General features: G+C 48.8%; 1 protein-coding gene across 7 annotated transcripts in view; it reads right to left on the reverse strand.

Moving 5' to 3' along the window:
• Positions 1 to 3,042: 3,042 nt before the first annotated feature.
• Positions 3,043 to 14,455, reverse strand: part of LOC101094088 (GTPase IMAP family member 1) — a 69,436-nt gene continuing 58,023 nt past the window's right edge. For 3 of the 7 annotated variants that reach the window (XM_045052998.1, XM_045052990.1, XM_045052997.1), the window contains one exon: positions 3,043 to 4,152. In XM_045052998.1, the coding sequence (XP_044908933.1) occupies positions 3,284 to 4,152 (869 nt within the window). In that variant the 3' untranslated portion in view covers positions 3,043 to 3,283. The other 4 variants (XM_045052996.1, XM_045052995.1, XR_006594683.1 and 1 more) reach the window with 4 other exon arrangements.

Consider the following 14,455-nt stretch of genomic DNA (forward strand, 5'->3'; position numbering starts at 1 on the left):
TATGGCCCATCACATTGTCCCCATGGGCCCCTGGAGATGTTTCTGTCACTCTGTAGCCTGGATTCCTGGAATTTCAAGCCTTCTCGCCTCAATACTTCTGTGTTTGAGGGACGAGGGAACTTCAGATTCCCTTACTTCTCTGCCATGTTAACTCCTTCTTAAATTTTTTTCAAGTGTTTATTTATTTGTGTGTGTGTGTGTGTGTGAGAGAGAGAGAGAGAGAGAGAGAGAGAGAGCATGAGCAGGGGTGGGGCAGAGAGAGAGGGAGACACAGAATCTGAAGCAGTCTCCAGGCTCCAAACTGTCAGCACACAGCCCAACGTGGGGCTCAAACCCATGGACCTCGAGATCACGACCTGAGCTGAAGTCAGGCGCTCAGCTGACTGAGTCACCCAGGTGCCCCACCCCTCAGTGAAATTGAGAGTGTGATTATTACACTAGAGGATTTGAGTACATGAATGTGACCAATAGTGATTGGAGAGGTTTTTTGCTTAAGGCAGAACCTGTGTAAGGTTTCCTTCAGGTGGCACGGATGGAGCCAGTTTGAAGGGCCGATGGGAGGAAAGAATAAGTGTCTTCTCTCCCTGTCCTTGTGACATCCCTCTTATTTAATCACATAGTTGCACACAGGACGACTTTGATGGAGAGGAGATTCCAGTAGAGAAGAACCCCAAGATCTTGCCGATCCTAATTCCTGTAACTGAGGTGTGTGTTTCCTATGAGTGTAGCACTGGGAATCCAGGTGACAGGCACTTTGCTCGTGCAGAGAACTGACAGGAAGTTCCCACATCCCACCAGGGAGGGACATTTATGTGTAAATTACAGAGAATCTAGAGATTCAGAGAGGTGGAGTAGGGCCTCCAATATCTCAGGTGGGTCAGGGTCCCTCTGGTCCCTGGGCCTTACTTATTCAACGTCAATCAGACCCAAGACTTGACCAGCTAAAAACCTGTGCCAAGGAGTGTCCACATCATTGCGTCCGAGGAGAGGACAGGCGGTCAAGAGCACAGCAGCAAATGGATATGATCTTTACATCTGTGTGGGTGACTTTGCCGGCAAGCTTGTGGCGTGGCTGGGGCTAAATTTCTGAGTACACTTAAAAACCACAACTTGGCCTTTTGAGAGTGAATTTCATTTTTGACAGTCTCAATCTGGTAAATAGGGTGAGTGACCAAAGCATGCTAGTGTTTGGAAGCAAAAAGAAGCTACACATTAGAGACTTGTCTTCCATTGTCGCCTTTAACTCTGAAGACGACTCTGCTGAGAGAGTTTCAGAGACGTTGCGAGTGATGAGCCCTGAAGATGCATGTTCCAGAGGCAGCGATCATTTGCCAAAGTGCTGTGCACATAGTCCATGAACAACAACCCAGAGTGCATTTGTAATCATTTGTGAATGTGGATGTGAGGTTGCATAATTTCTGGTATGTTTTTAAAACAGTGGTCTATCTATGTTTATTTCATTTTATTTATTTATTTTCGGCCTCATCTATGTTTATGAACAAAAATACAAAATGGAATATCCGAGGCAATTGTTCTGAAGTTCTTTCCTCCTGTTAAAAAGCATCTTGATTATCTGAAATTCTTCCTAAGTTGGACTGCATTCTCTGGGGTTTGGGATCAACAATGACCATGTTGCAGAAGGTGGCATTGATGGTAAGAAAACCTTCTTCTTTTTAAAAAAATTTTTTTTTCAACGTTTATTTATTTTTGGGACAGAGAAAGACAGAGCATGAACGGGGGAGGGACAGAGAGAGAGGGAGACACAGAATCGGAAACAGGCTCCAGGCTCTGAGCCATCATCAGCCCAGAGCCCGACGTGGGGCTCGAACTCCCGGACCTCGAGATCGTGACCTGGCTGAAGTCGGATGCTTAACCGACTGCGCCACCCAGGCTCCCTGAAAACCTTCTTCTTAAGGACCTGAAGCTCTGATCTAGGTCTGGCCATGTATAATATCATGTCATCTGCAAAAAGTGAAAGCTTCACTTCATCTTTGCCAATTTTGATGCCTTTGATTTCCTTTGTTGTCTGATTGCTGATGCTAGAACTTCCAACACCATGGTAAACACAGCGGTGAGAGTGGACATCCCTGTTGTGTTCCTGATCTCAATCCCTCAGAAATACAAGCAATTCTCAGGGAATACCATGAAAAATTATATGCCAACAAATTGGACAACCTGGAAGAAATGGGCAAATTCCTAAGTACCCACACACTTCCAAAACTCAAACAGGAAGAAATCAAAAATTTGATCAGTTATCAAAAATCTCCCAACAAATAAGAGTCCTGTACTACATGGTTTCCCTGGGGAATTCTACCAGACATTTTAGCAGAGATAATACCTATCTTTATAAAGCTCTTCCAAACAATAGAAGGGGAAGGAAAACTTCTAGACTCAACCTTTGAAACCAGCATTACTTTGATTCCTAAACCAGACAGATACCCAGCAAAAAAAAAAAAAAAAAAAAGAGAACTATAGGCCAATATCCCTGATGAATATGGATGCAAAAATTCTCAGTAAGTTACTAGCAAATCAAATTCAACAGCATATAAAAAGAATTATTCACCGTGATCAAGTGGGATTCATTCCTGGGCTGCAGGGCTGGTTTAACATATGCAAATCAATCAATGTGATACCTCACATTAATACAAGAAAAGAACCATGTGATCCTGTCAATCAATGCAGAAAAACCATTTGACAAAATTCAGCATCCTTTCTTAATAAAAACCCTGGAGAAAGTCGGGATAGAAGGAACATACTTAAACATCATAAAAGCCATTTATGAAAAGCCCACAGCTAATATCCTCAAGGGGGAAAAACTGAAAGCTTTCCCGTTGTTGTTGTTTTTTTTTTAATAGCAACTCAAGGGGACTAAGACTGTCTACGTTTTGATAAATGCTCACACACACACAAAAATGTTTGTTTCCCTTTGCCATGAATCCACTTTACATATAAAACACTACCAGTCAATGCACTATTTTTTCAAGAAAGAAAAATGCATCCAAACTACTAAAATGAATTAAGGGCATTTGAAAGTTAACCACATTTTCATTTCAAAGTGAACCACATTTATTTGAATAGTGTACACATAGTCAAAAGTGACATCTAAACTCTAAAAGTTAACTTGAGCCTTTGCAAATTCAATACAGTGTCCAAGGCTTCCTGAGTCATTAAGACTCACAGTCTGAAACTCCACGTTTCCTTTGAAATTGGGTTTAAGTTCCCCTCAGCGCCTTACCCAGCCCCTTTACCCGCCAGACTCCCCACGTTTGGAAGGGCAGAGCCTTCAATCTGGGCCTGGAGCCCCCCGGTGGAGAAGCAGCAGGACAAATAACAGAGCGCCCCCCAGCAGCAGGAGCGCCAGCGGCCACCCCCGCCTCGCGGCCTCCAGCCAGCGCCGCCCCCGCCCCCACTGCCCACCCCACCCCCGCCCCAGACCGCGGGCCGCCAGCCGCGCGGCCACCAGGCGGAGCGTGTCATCGGGACGCGCGTGGCGCCGGGCCCACGCCAGGCCGTACACATCGTCGGTGAAGGGCGCGCCGTCGTGCTCCAGCGCCAGCCGCTCCACCAGCGCCAGCAGTTCGCCCACCTGCGCATCGCGCTCGGCGCCCTCCGCCCGGTTGTCCAGGGCGCACACGCGGCCGCCGCACTCGGCCGCCAGGGCCCGCAGCGCGCGGTTGTCGGTGGCGCGCACGTAGTCGTGCAGCGAGCCCCCCTCCAGGTCCTCCCTGCGCGTGAAGACGAGCACTGCGCGCGCCAGGACGCCGGCGCCGAACAGCTCGCGGACGCCCCGCACCGCCTCCTCATCCTGGGTGGTGAAGCGGCCCAGCTGCGTGACCAGCAGCAGCGCGTGCGGCCCGGGCGCCGAGAGCAGGTAGCAGCTGGCCCGCTCGGTGCAGTCCGGGTCCGCGTGCCGGCCTTGGGCGGTGAAGAGGTCGGGGGTGTCGGTGACCTCCACGCGCCACCCGGCCCAGCTGCGGCTCCCCAGGGCGCAGCGTCTGGTCACCGGGGTGGCCGCGAGCCTGGACGGGAAGAGCCTGTGGCCCAGGATGCTGTTGCCCGTGGCGCTCTTGCCCACTCCGGTCCTGCCGGCCAGGATGAGCCTGAGCCTGCGCTCCTGCGCCAGCGGCTGCTGGTCGTCCGGGTCCTGGGAACCTGTGAGGACAGAGTAGGCGTGGGCCGCCGGCCTGAGAGCGCGCGTTCCGCTCCACCCGGGCTCCGGGGTGCCTCCTGAAAGGAGGAGGGCACCGACGCCTCCCGCTTCTGCTTGTCCAACCAGGCCTTTCCCAGGCGCTCTGGTTAGAGCTTGTGCGACTCCGGGGGCATCTTTAGCCACCTTTCTTCCATCTTTGGCTCCAGTGCGTGCACCTGCCCCCCAGTCCATGCTTTCGCACCGGGTGCACACTGCTCCGGAGGGTCCCCCTCTATGGTCGCAGGCCATGACTTCAGCTGACATTACCTCTGGTCGTCTGCACCTTGCAGAGCTGCTCTGTGCTTGACGACTTCCCAGGCCTCTGCCAGACTTCTCCCAGGGGCCATCCCAGCGAGGAGATGCGGGAGAGGGCACAGAAGGCCTGGGAGTGAAGGGCTGTCTGGAGCCCCAGACACCCCGGGTTGGAATCACAGCCCGGCATGTGCCAGCTATGGAACCTTGGGCCAGTTTAGCCTAAGCCTTTAACGTCTTCGCATAATGGGAGGGGTGACAGAGAGTTTTGTCTCCCAGGGTTGCTCAGAGTATTAGGTGACAGGATCTCTTTGCTTCTTCCCTTCCTCCACTTCCTCTCCTCCTCCCTCTTCTCTCTAGGAAACCTGCTTCCAGTAAGACACAGTTAACCCTCCATCCTTGTTCACTGACACAGTCTACCTGGTAAACCATGTTCCCTCTAGTCCATGATCTCAACCCTCCACATCTTCTGTGGGGATCAGAGTAGATGTATTATCCTCCTTGTACCCTTTGGGACCCAAGGCACAGGCTAGTCAAGGCACTTAATATCCTACAGTAGGGCAGGGGCAGAGGTCCAGCAAAAATGCAAAGCTGGGGCTCTAGCTGTTTCACCCCAGCATGGGGACATGTCTAGGATTGTCTCTGTTCAGTCTTTTTTTTTTTTTTTAATGTTTATCTTTGAGAGAGACAGAGACAGAATGCGAGTGGGTTCGGAAAGAGAGAGAGGGAGATGACTCTGAAACAGGCTCCAGGCTCTGAGCTGTCAGCACAGAGCCCAACGTGGGGCTCGAACTCACGAGCTGCGAGATCATGACCTGAGCTGAAGTCAGACGCTCAACCGACTGAGCCACCCAGGTGCCCCAATGTCTCTGTTCAGTCTTGAGTTAGCCCATGGCCTTGGGACCCAGAGCTGACGCCTAGGGGCAAGTACACACTGAGACCATTTCTTACCATAGGCATTTTCTTCATCTCTGGCCATCTTGCGTCCTCCCATGCCCACCTGAAAGAGTTCCGAACACAACCTGTTAGTTCCTTCATTCCTTCAATCATTCATTCGTTTATCGAATAGGTATAACTACCTAAGGTGGCCCAGGCAAGGTCCAAAGAGCTGGTGACATCCCAATGAAAAGGTCATGCTTCCACCCCTCCGCTGAACATCAGAATTTGGGGAAGAACCCTGGAAGGATCTGGTTGGTATTGGAACCAATCAGTGAGAACCTTTGGTGAGCCTCGTTGGTCCTTTCAGGGACCCTGAATGCAAATGACAGAGTGGTGGTGATAACCCATCCTCTGTGTCAGTGAGTGAGCCTTAGCTGAGAATTTCCCAGGTAATTTATGTCAGTGGCATTAACTGTAGGCACAAAGTTTTCCCAGAAGATTCCACAGCCAGGGGAGACTTTGGAAAACCGTGAGAATCAGAAATTCTGCTCAGTGATTTGGGGAACAACCTTAGGGCGGTTGGCCGGGGATGGGCCGGGGAGGGGGGGCGCGGAGGACAAGAAGAGAGTTTGCAGTTTGCTTTTGAAAATTAGGAAAGATACCTATCTCCCATGCTGATGTGAAGAACCTGTGATCTCTCCGAAGACCAAAGAATTTGGCTTGTGTCATTTGTGTAAATATGACCTGTGTGCTGGAGAGATGGGACACTCCCTTCCGGCTCCTGGTGTTCCTGCCCCGAATCTGAGGCCTCTGAAACTAAGCGATGACCCCAAGTCCGGCAGGATTTACTACAGCTAGCCACTCAGTGATGGAGTCTGCATGATCTCACGAGGACCTCGTCACAAGGGCGCAGTTCTGCTCTGTCTGCTTCGCCAGCCCTGTGTCCCACTCACTCCCCTTCTGGGTCAGCTGCTCCACAGAGGACAGGTTTCAGGGCCTTTCCAGCCCGCCTGTGCGCTCACCCCCATGACCACTCCTTCTCTCCCACATTTCTGTCTGAGTCCTGTCTGTGCTCCGCCATCCATTTCAAATGCTACCTCTTCATGGCAACACCTGGCTACTGCTGTGTCCCATGGGCAACACACAAGGACAAGCAAAAGGAAGGGTTGTTTGATAACTTGTCTCTGACCCGTTAGATGACAGGTTTGTCTTCTGTGTAACGCCACTTTCGGCTCCCCAAAGCACTTGGTAAAGTTGATCCCACAGGTCTTAGGTGAGTAGTGATATTGTGTGTAACAATTAGCAAACTCCCATAACTGACTGCACAGCAGAACTGAAGAAACAGCCGGAAGATTCAGTGCAAAGAACAAGAATTTAGCTAAAGCAAGAAGTCCTTATCGATGATGAAAATGACCAAGTGTGCTCTAGGAAATCCACCGGACTCCTGGCCCCTATGGGCCTTCCCAAAGGTTTGCGATGGTTTGGGATGGGATTTGAAAAATTCTTCCAGAGTTTCTGAGAGCTGACATCTGGGGTTTAGAGGCTTGGAGTCACTGACTGATGTAGAACATGGAGACGCCTAGCATCTTAAATGCGATTGGATATTATGTAGTCCCCTGCTTCCTGAACCTGCTGTCTTTTGGAAGTATTTATGGGAGTCTTTAAAATATATATTTGACCTTTTGTTTCATAGATGTGTACTTTAATAAGAAAAAAGTGGGTGCCTTTGTGGCTCAGTCTGTTAAGTGTTTGACTCTTAATTTTGGTTCAGCTCATGGTCTTATGTTTTGTGGGTTTGAGCCCCACATCAGGCTCTGTGCTGATAGCTCTGTGCTGATAGCTCTCTGCTATCAGCACAGAGCCTGCTTCGGATTCTCTCTCCTTCTTCTTCATGTGTGCCTCCCCTGCTCACATGTCTGTCTAAAAAATAAACAAACAAACAAATAAATAAATAAATAATAAATAAACGTTAAAAAAACGGTATCTCTCACCCCTCCTCCTGAGGGATTTTTTTTATTAAAAAATTTTATTTTACTGTTTATTTTTTTGAGAGACGGTGAGACAGAGCTCGAGCAGGGGAAGGTCAGAAGGAGAGAGGCAGACGAAGAATCCAAAGCAGGCTCCAGGCATTGAACTGACAGCACAGAATCCATCCCAGGGCTCAAAGCTGAATGGACCAAGCCACCGAGGTACCCACCCCAACCCCCTGAGTGATTCTAATGCATTGGGTCCCTGCTCTGAGTTTCTGGGCCTTTCATCCTGTCCAAGTCCTTCATTTATAGCCAGTGTGTGGGGATGAAGAGGGCTCCATCCCGCAGAGCCCTGGGCAGCTTGGGCGGGGGAAGGGATGTGCAAGGACACACAAGCACGTGTACTGCAGAGGTCTGAAGACCATGTTCATAACTGTTGCTGGCTCCTGCAAGTCCCTGGGGGTGCACAGGGCTGAGGAGGTGGAGGGTGTGATTGGGGCTTGGCTCACAGACACGATTTCCACTCTGCGATGTGTTCTGAGGTTAGACTCACTTGTTTGTCCTCAGAAATGTCTCTCTCCTTGGCTGCACATGCCCTCAGAGGGAGTGTCTGCAGCCTTCTCCAGCGTGCTCAGCCCTGGCAGTGCTTCTAGCAAACACCTTTCTGACCAGGCGAGGAGCAGGGCAGGACGAAGTATGTAGTCCCAAGTAAAAGTGTGCGCACTCCAGGGCTGGAGAAGATGCTTACCTTTCTTCTTCCCTTGCTTGTTCTGAAACTCAGAGCTCCCTGAAAAGCCTGCAAGGGTGAAGTTATTTGTAGATCCCGCTCCCCTTCCTGGGAGGTAGTAGAATGCAGGTGCCCACTCAGTGAGCTGCAACCAGGCCCTGAATTCCTTACAGCCCTCCTAACCCCCCCCACTTCGTCCACTCCCCCCTGCCCCAGGTGGCTCCCTTCCTCCCCGTGTGTGCTCACCTTCCAGCAGAAGTGGTGACAGGCTCTATGTTGGCTGCAGAAACCCGCGACCTGGTGCTGTGCCTTGGGTTGTGAGTACAGAGGCTGTTCCTGCCAGCACAGCACAGGGAGGAAGTCTCAGAGCCCAGGGAGGGAGGGCCCAGTGGTGCTGATTTAAAGGGACAGGACATGGGCCAGCGAGGGGTGCCTTTGCATTGTTTCCAGTGCGCAACCCACCCCCTGCTTGGGGCTGTGCTGATCCTTTCCGAAGGTCGCTGTGGCACCACATCTTGTTCACGGGAGGGGCTGTAACCTCAGTGAGGGACAGTTTAGACTTCTGAGGCCTGTTCTCAGTTTTGGCCTCTGCCCACCACTCTTATGTCCAGTTGCCTTTTGCTCTTCGGGTGTTTTCCTAGAAAATGGCCTCTTGAGAGTCTCCTTCCCCAGGAATCAGGGAGGAATCCTTGACTGGACATCAGTGTGGACAGGGCCACCAATGTGGTCCTCTCTGCCATCTCCTCATTCCTAAAGAAAAAGAGGTCTTTTCAGCTATTAAAGATCAGACAGCAGGAAGAGGATGGAATTTTCATAGGAGACTTAGTCTAGCCTCAAGTTGGTATCTCTGGCCCAAGTGTCTGTTTCTCCTGTCAGGAGGTCGTGAGAGAGGAAAATAGCCGTGAGTAAAATAGCCAGACTTTGTGTGGAGAGAAGGCTACAACAGCGAATGGTGCTATGTGCCCTGGACCTGGTTTGTTCTGGAATCAACTCTGCGATCTTGCCCAACTCACTTACAGTTTCTGGAGTCACCTCTCCCCGTGTGTAGTGAGGGCTTTCAGTTAACCTGAAGCTAATGCTCTGGGGCCTGATTTTTAGCCAGTCTTGCCAGTTCATTCTCTCTAGTGAAGATACCTCACCCATGGCCCTCCACCTTATCCCCCCACATGCTATCCAGCTTTATTGAGATATAATTGAAATGTAACACTGTAATTTTAAAGAATTTTTTTTTCAACGTTTATTTATTTTTGGGCAGAGAGAGACAGAGCATGAACGGGGGAGGGGCAGAGAGAGAGGGAGACACAGAATCAGAAACAGGCTCCAGGCTCTGAGCCATCAGCCCAGAGCCTGACGCGGGGCTCGAACTCCCGGACCGCGAGATCATGACCTGGCTGAAGTAGGACGCTTAACCGACTGCGCCACCCAGGCGCCCCAACACTGTAATTTTAAAGGGTGCAATGTGTTGATTTGATACCCTCTATATTGCAAAATAATTGCCACCACAGTATTATTAGCTAACACCTGCATCACATCACATATTTACCATTACTCTTTCTGACTGAGAACATTTAAGATCATCTACTCTCTTGTAACTATTAAGGTATGATACACTGGGATGAACTATAGTCACTCTGCTGCACGTCAGATCCCCACAACTTAATCATCTTATAACTGGAACTTTGTACTCTTTGACCAATTTCTCCCCATCCCCCCATCCCCCAGCCCCTGGTCACCACCGTTCTACTCTCCATTTCTATCAGTTTGGCTTTTTAAAATTCCACATAAAAGTGATATCATACAGTATTTGTTTTTCTCTGTTCGACCTGTTTCGCTTAGGATAATGCCCTGAAGTTCGACCCTGTTGTTGCAAATGACAAGATGTTCCTCTTCTTTTCACAGAACAATATATATATATATACCCATAGATGGACCCTTAGGTTGCTTCCACAACTTGGGTATTGTGAGCAATGCTGCTTGGAGCTTGTGAGTGCAGATCTTTCTTTGAGATCTTGCTTGCATTTCTTTTGGATAAATACCCAGAAGTGGGATTGCCGGATCAAATGTAATGCTACCTATAATTTTTGGAGGACCGTCCATACTGTTTTCCACTGTGGCTGCACCAATTTGCGCCCATGCACAGAGCACAAGGCTTCCCTTTTCTCCACATCCTCCCTAACACTTGTTACCTCTTGTCTTCTTGATGATAGCCATTCTAACAGGTGTGAGGGGATACCTCATTGTGGTTTTGATTTGCGTTTCCCCTGATGATGGTGATACTGAGCACATCTCCATGCACCTATGTGCCACCTGGATGTCCTCTTTGGGAAAATGCCTGTTTAGTTCCTCTGTCCTTTTTAAATAAATTGCTCGGGTTTTGCTATTAATTTTATGAGTTATTTATGTTTTTTGGGTATTAACCCTTTATCAAATATATGATTTGCAAATACTTTGTCCCATTCAGTGGGCTGCCTTTTTGTATTGTTGATGGTTTCCTTTGCCAGGCAGAATCGTATTAGTTGGATGTAATCTCACTTGTTCATTTTATCTGTCGCTGCCTTTGCTTTTGTGGTCAAATCCAAAAAAATTATTGCCAAGACTGATGTAAAGGAGCTTACCCCCTGTTATACTCTAGGATTTCAAGTCTCTTAGATTTATTGAGGCCCATTTTATGGCCTATGGGTCATATTAGGAGAACGTTCTCTGTGTATCTGAACAGAATGCATAATCTACTTCGTTGGGTAAAGTGCTCTAGTGTTAGGTCTAATTGGTTTATCTGTGGGTCACATCTTCTGTTTCTGTTTTGACCTTCTGATTAGCTGTGGTACGCGTTGGTCAGCATGGACATTGAAGTCTACAGCTTGTTGTTGAAGTGTCTATTTCTCCTTGATGCCCATTATTTTTTGCTTCCTGTGTTTTGGGGCTCAATTGTGAAGTTCATGTGTGTTTATAATTATTACGTCTTCAAATTCACTGAATCTTTGTTCTAGCCATTCAAATCTATCATTGAGCTCCACTAGTAAAATGTTCATTTCAGTCATACTTTTCCCCGGCAGAATTTCTATTTTGTTGTTTAAAACAGCAATTTCTGTATTCTTATGGACACACAGACAACAGCAAATCAGGGCCTAGAAAGGCAGAAAGGGAATAGTATCCAGATTCACTACACCATGTTCCCTAAAATACCCAGTTTTTGACAACACCTGTAAGATGTACAATGAAACAGGAAGGTATGACCCATATACTGGAAAAACTGAGGCCACAGGAATTGCCTGGCAGAGGCCCTGGATGTTGGATTCAAAGACAGGGCTTCCAAAGAGCAATTCTAATAAGGTTGAAAGAACTGAAGGAAATCAGTGTGAAAATTCCCACCACTGGTACCATACGTGATGAAAGGCTGAGAGCTTTGCCTCTGTGATTAGAGATAAGACAAGGATATCTGCTCTGGCGCTTCACTGCAACTTTGTGCAGGGGGTTTGCATGTTTGGCTGGACTCTCCCGGTGAAGTCTGCTTCCCCTGCAGGGTGAAACCTCTGGTGTCTCTCCTCAGAGGGTGCAGCCAGGGCCTGCACTGTCCCGGGAGGTGACAGTTGTCTTAGCCCCACTCTGTGCGTCTTTCCCTAACCACGTTGCCTGTCCGCACTATTCCCAGTGGTTAAACCTACTGACCGCCAGCTGATTCCTCCCAAGATACTGCTCTCTTGCTGGAAGGCTGAGGGGACAGGGAGCCCTACCTTTGGCCACGCCTCCCAGAATGCAGTTTCCTTCCAGAGGAGCTGAGTGTGAGTTGGAAGGGAGGAAGCAGCTTAGGTCAAGTGTCACAGACTCACTGTTCTTACTACTATTTAGTAGACCTTTTTTTTTTTTTTTTTGAAATTGGTCTTTCTTCGTTTGCTGAATGCCCTTAGAACAATTTTAAGAGACTTTAATATTTTTTGAAAATATATACGTTGCACCACTTATGGCTGTCCCACCAGTACTAGGTCTGTAGAGTTCCTCCAGGGCATATGGAAGCCTGTCCTAGTTTTGGGTCAAACTCTGGCCACATTGCCAACTCCCCTCTTCTTCCTTCCTGCTGGCTGCCTGGAGTTTGCCTCGTTTTGTCTTCCCTTTGTGGTGTCTTATTATAGTTAAACGAAAGAGCGTCAAAAGAGAGCCAGGCAGCAGTTACCACCGTCTTACAGACAGCCATCTTTTTTTTTTTTTTTTTTAATTTATTTTTGGGACAGAGAGAGACAGAGCATGAACGGGGGAGGGGCAGAGAGAGAGGGAGACGCAGAATCGGAAACAGGCTCCAGGCTCCGAGCCATCAGCCCAGAGCCTGACGAGGGGCTCGAACTCCCGGACCGCGAGATCGTGACCTGGCTGAAGTCGGACGCTTAACCGACTGCGCCACCCAGGCGCCCCCAGACAGCCATCTTTATACGGTGTCCCGCTGTCCTACTAACTGCAGATATGGTGAACTTGCAGAGGGTGAGAGATGCTGGCCTCTCCCTGTATTTCCAAAGAGTCATTTATATTCTTTCACAGCTTGGACATGAGTCATTTCAGTGCAACTTTCACGTTCTATATCTTCCTGATAAATAAATAATAGTCAAAATAATAAAGCTGCTCAGCTGTTTGTTAGCTACTTATGTTTTGAGTGAAAATGTTTTAAAAGTTGGGGGGGCCTGGGGGGCTCATTTGGTTGAACATCCAACTCATGGTTTCACCTCAGAACGATGATCTCACGGTTCTTGAATCAAGCCCTGTGTCGGGCTCTGTGCTGGCAGGGAGTGTGCTTGGGATCCTCTCTCTCCCTCTTTATCTGTCCCTCCCCTCCTCATTCTCTCTCTCTCTCACAATTAACGAATAAACTTTCATCAATCAATCAATCAATCATTCAGTGAACAAACAACCGGTAGAAAAATTGGTCAAAATTTTGGAAGATAGCAGCATCCGTGTGCACCTGTTCTAATAAAGAGCAGAACTGACTTGTTCAGCCCACGTCAGGGTCAAAAGATCTAGCTGCTGTGCTTGCTTTGAATGGGCCCTGGTTGGAGAGTCCCAGGAAGACGTCCACCTCATCCTCAGGCCAGCACCAGCCTGGGGAGAGATGGGAAAAGTATCCTGTGCAGAGGCCAGTGAGACCTCCATGGTGGGGTTCCTCCATGGCCCCGCCTTCCTGCCCCAGTGCCTTTTGAGCACAAGAGCAGCCACAAATGAGAAGACATGAACCTGTGACCTTGCCTTTGTGGCCTGATGAGGAAGACAGACTCGGGAGAGGTGAGGCAGGAAATTGCTGGGGCTGAAGTAAGATGTATGTTTTTCTGTGCATGAGTGAATTTACGAGAAATCACCCTGTTGCCCATTTCTTGAAAATGCAAGGGACTGTGGGAAACAATAACAGAAAAAAACTGTGCTGTGATATGGTGCCATAAATATAACAGTCTTTCCTTCATCCCTCGTTAAAGATTTACTTACCGTGTTTATCATTTGTAATAAAGCACTCGAGACACTCCACAAAGATATGAGTGAAGCAATAAAAGATGTCAAGTTGAAACCAAAAGAAAGAAATGAAGGTAACAGCAGAAACCGTGCCAACTTTGTTGTAAATCCCAGAGAGGGCAGATCACTGAATGCTGTCGGCTGGTCCTGGCAGCCTGTGAGTTCTTTCCCTGACCCCCATTCTCCCAAACTGCCACTTCCACCGTTGGTACCGAGGAATGGCTAAGAATCCAGGGGCCATCCAAGCAAAGGCTGTGGGGTTTGGAGGCGTGGGACTGGAAAGTCTAGGTGGATGAGTGAGGAAGGATGCTGTGTGTGTGGAGAGTAGCAGAGAACTCGGGGTGAAACATGCCTGTGCCTTTGCTTCTTGTGTTCATGGCTGTTGGTGCTGGCTGGTAAATAAAGGTGATGTCCATAACCATCTGTAAGTGTCCATTACTCTGATGGCCCAGGGACGCCAAAGCCCTGGGGAAAGAAGTTCCATACTCGTATTCACACCTGGGTCCTCCCCCCAGGAGTCTTGGGACTCAGCCCTCCTAAGGGTCTCCCTTTGGGGGCCACAGGCCCCTGTTCCACCTGGAGATTTATACCTACAGCCAACCAACACCTGAGAAGTTGTGTGGGTATGTGAGCCCAGGCTCATGAATCATGCCGGGGTGGGGGAGAGTCTTGGGATTCCTCCTCATTGGGAGAGGCCCCGATAGTCTCGCATGATGCTATTCTGTAGGAGGCATTGTATTGAGACAATCTAGGACTTCTTATCCACAAAGATACTGGGGCACATGGGGATTGTGGTTTTTTGGGGTCTGTTTGTGTTTGGGTTTTCTCCAAGCCATAGATCTTGATCATGGCAGAATCAGGCGCACACACTTTTCCTCTGAGTGATTTTCATATATTAAGGAGACATTTTTGCTTATTAAGAGAAAATAGTCCTTTTGTGCAGTGTTGGTATTC

Source organism: Felis catus, chromosome A2 (genome assembly GCF_018350175.1).
Source record: "Felis catus isolate Fca126 chromosome A2, F.catus_Fca126_mat1.0, whole genome shotgun sequence".
NCBI lineage: Eukaryota > Metazoa > Chordata > Mammalia > Carnivora > Felidae > Felis > Felis catus.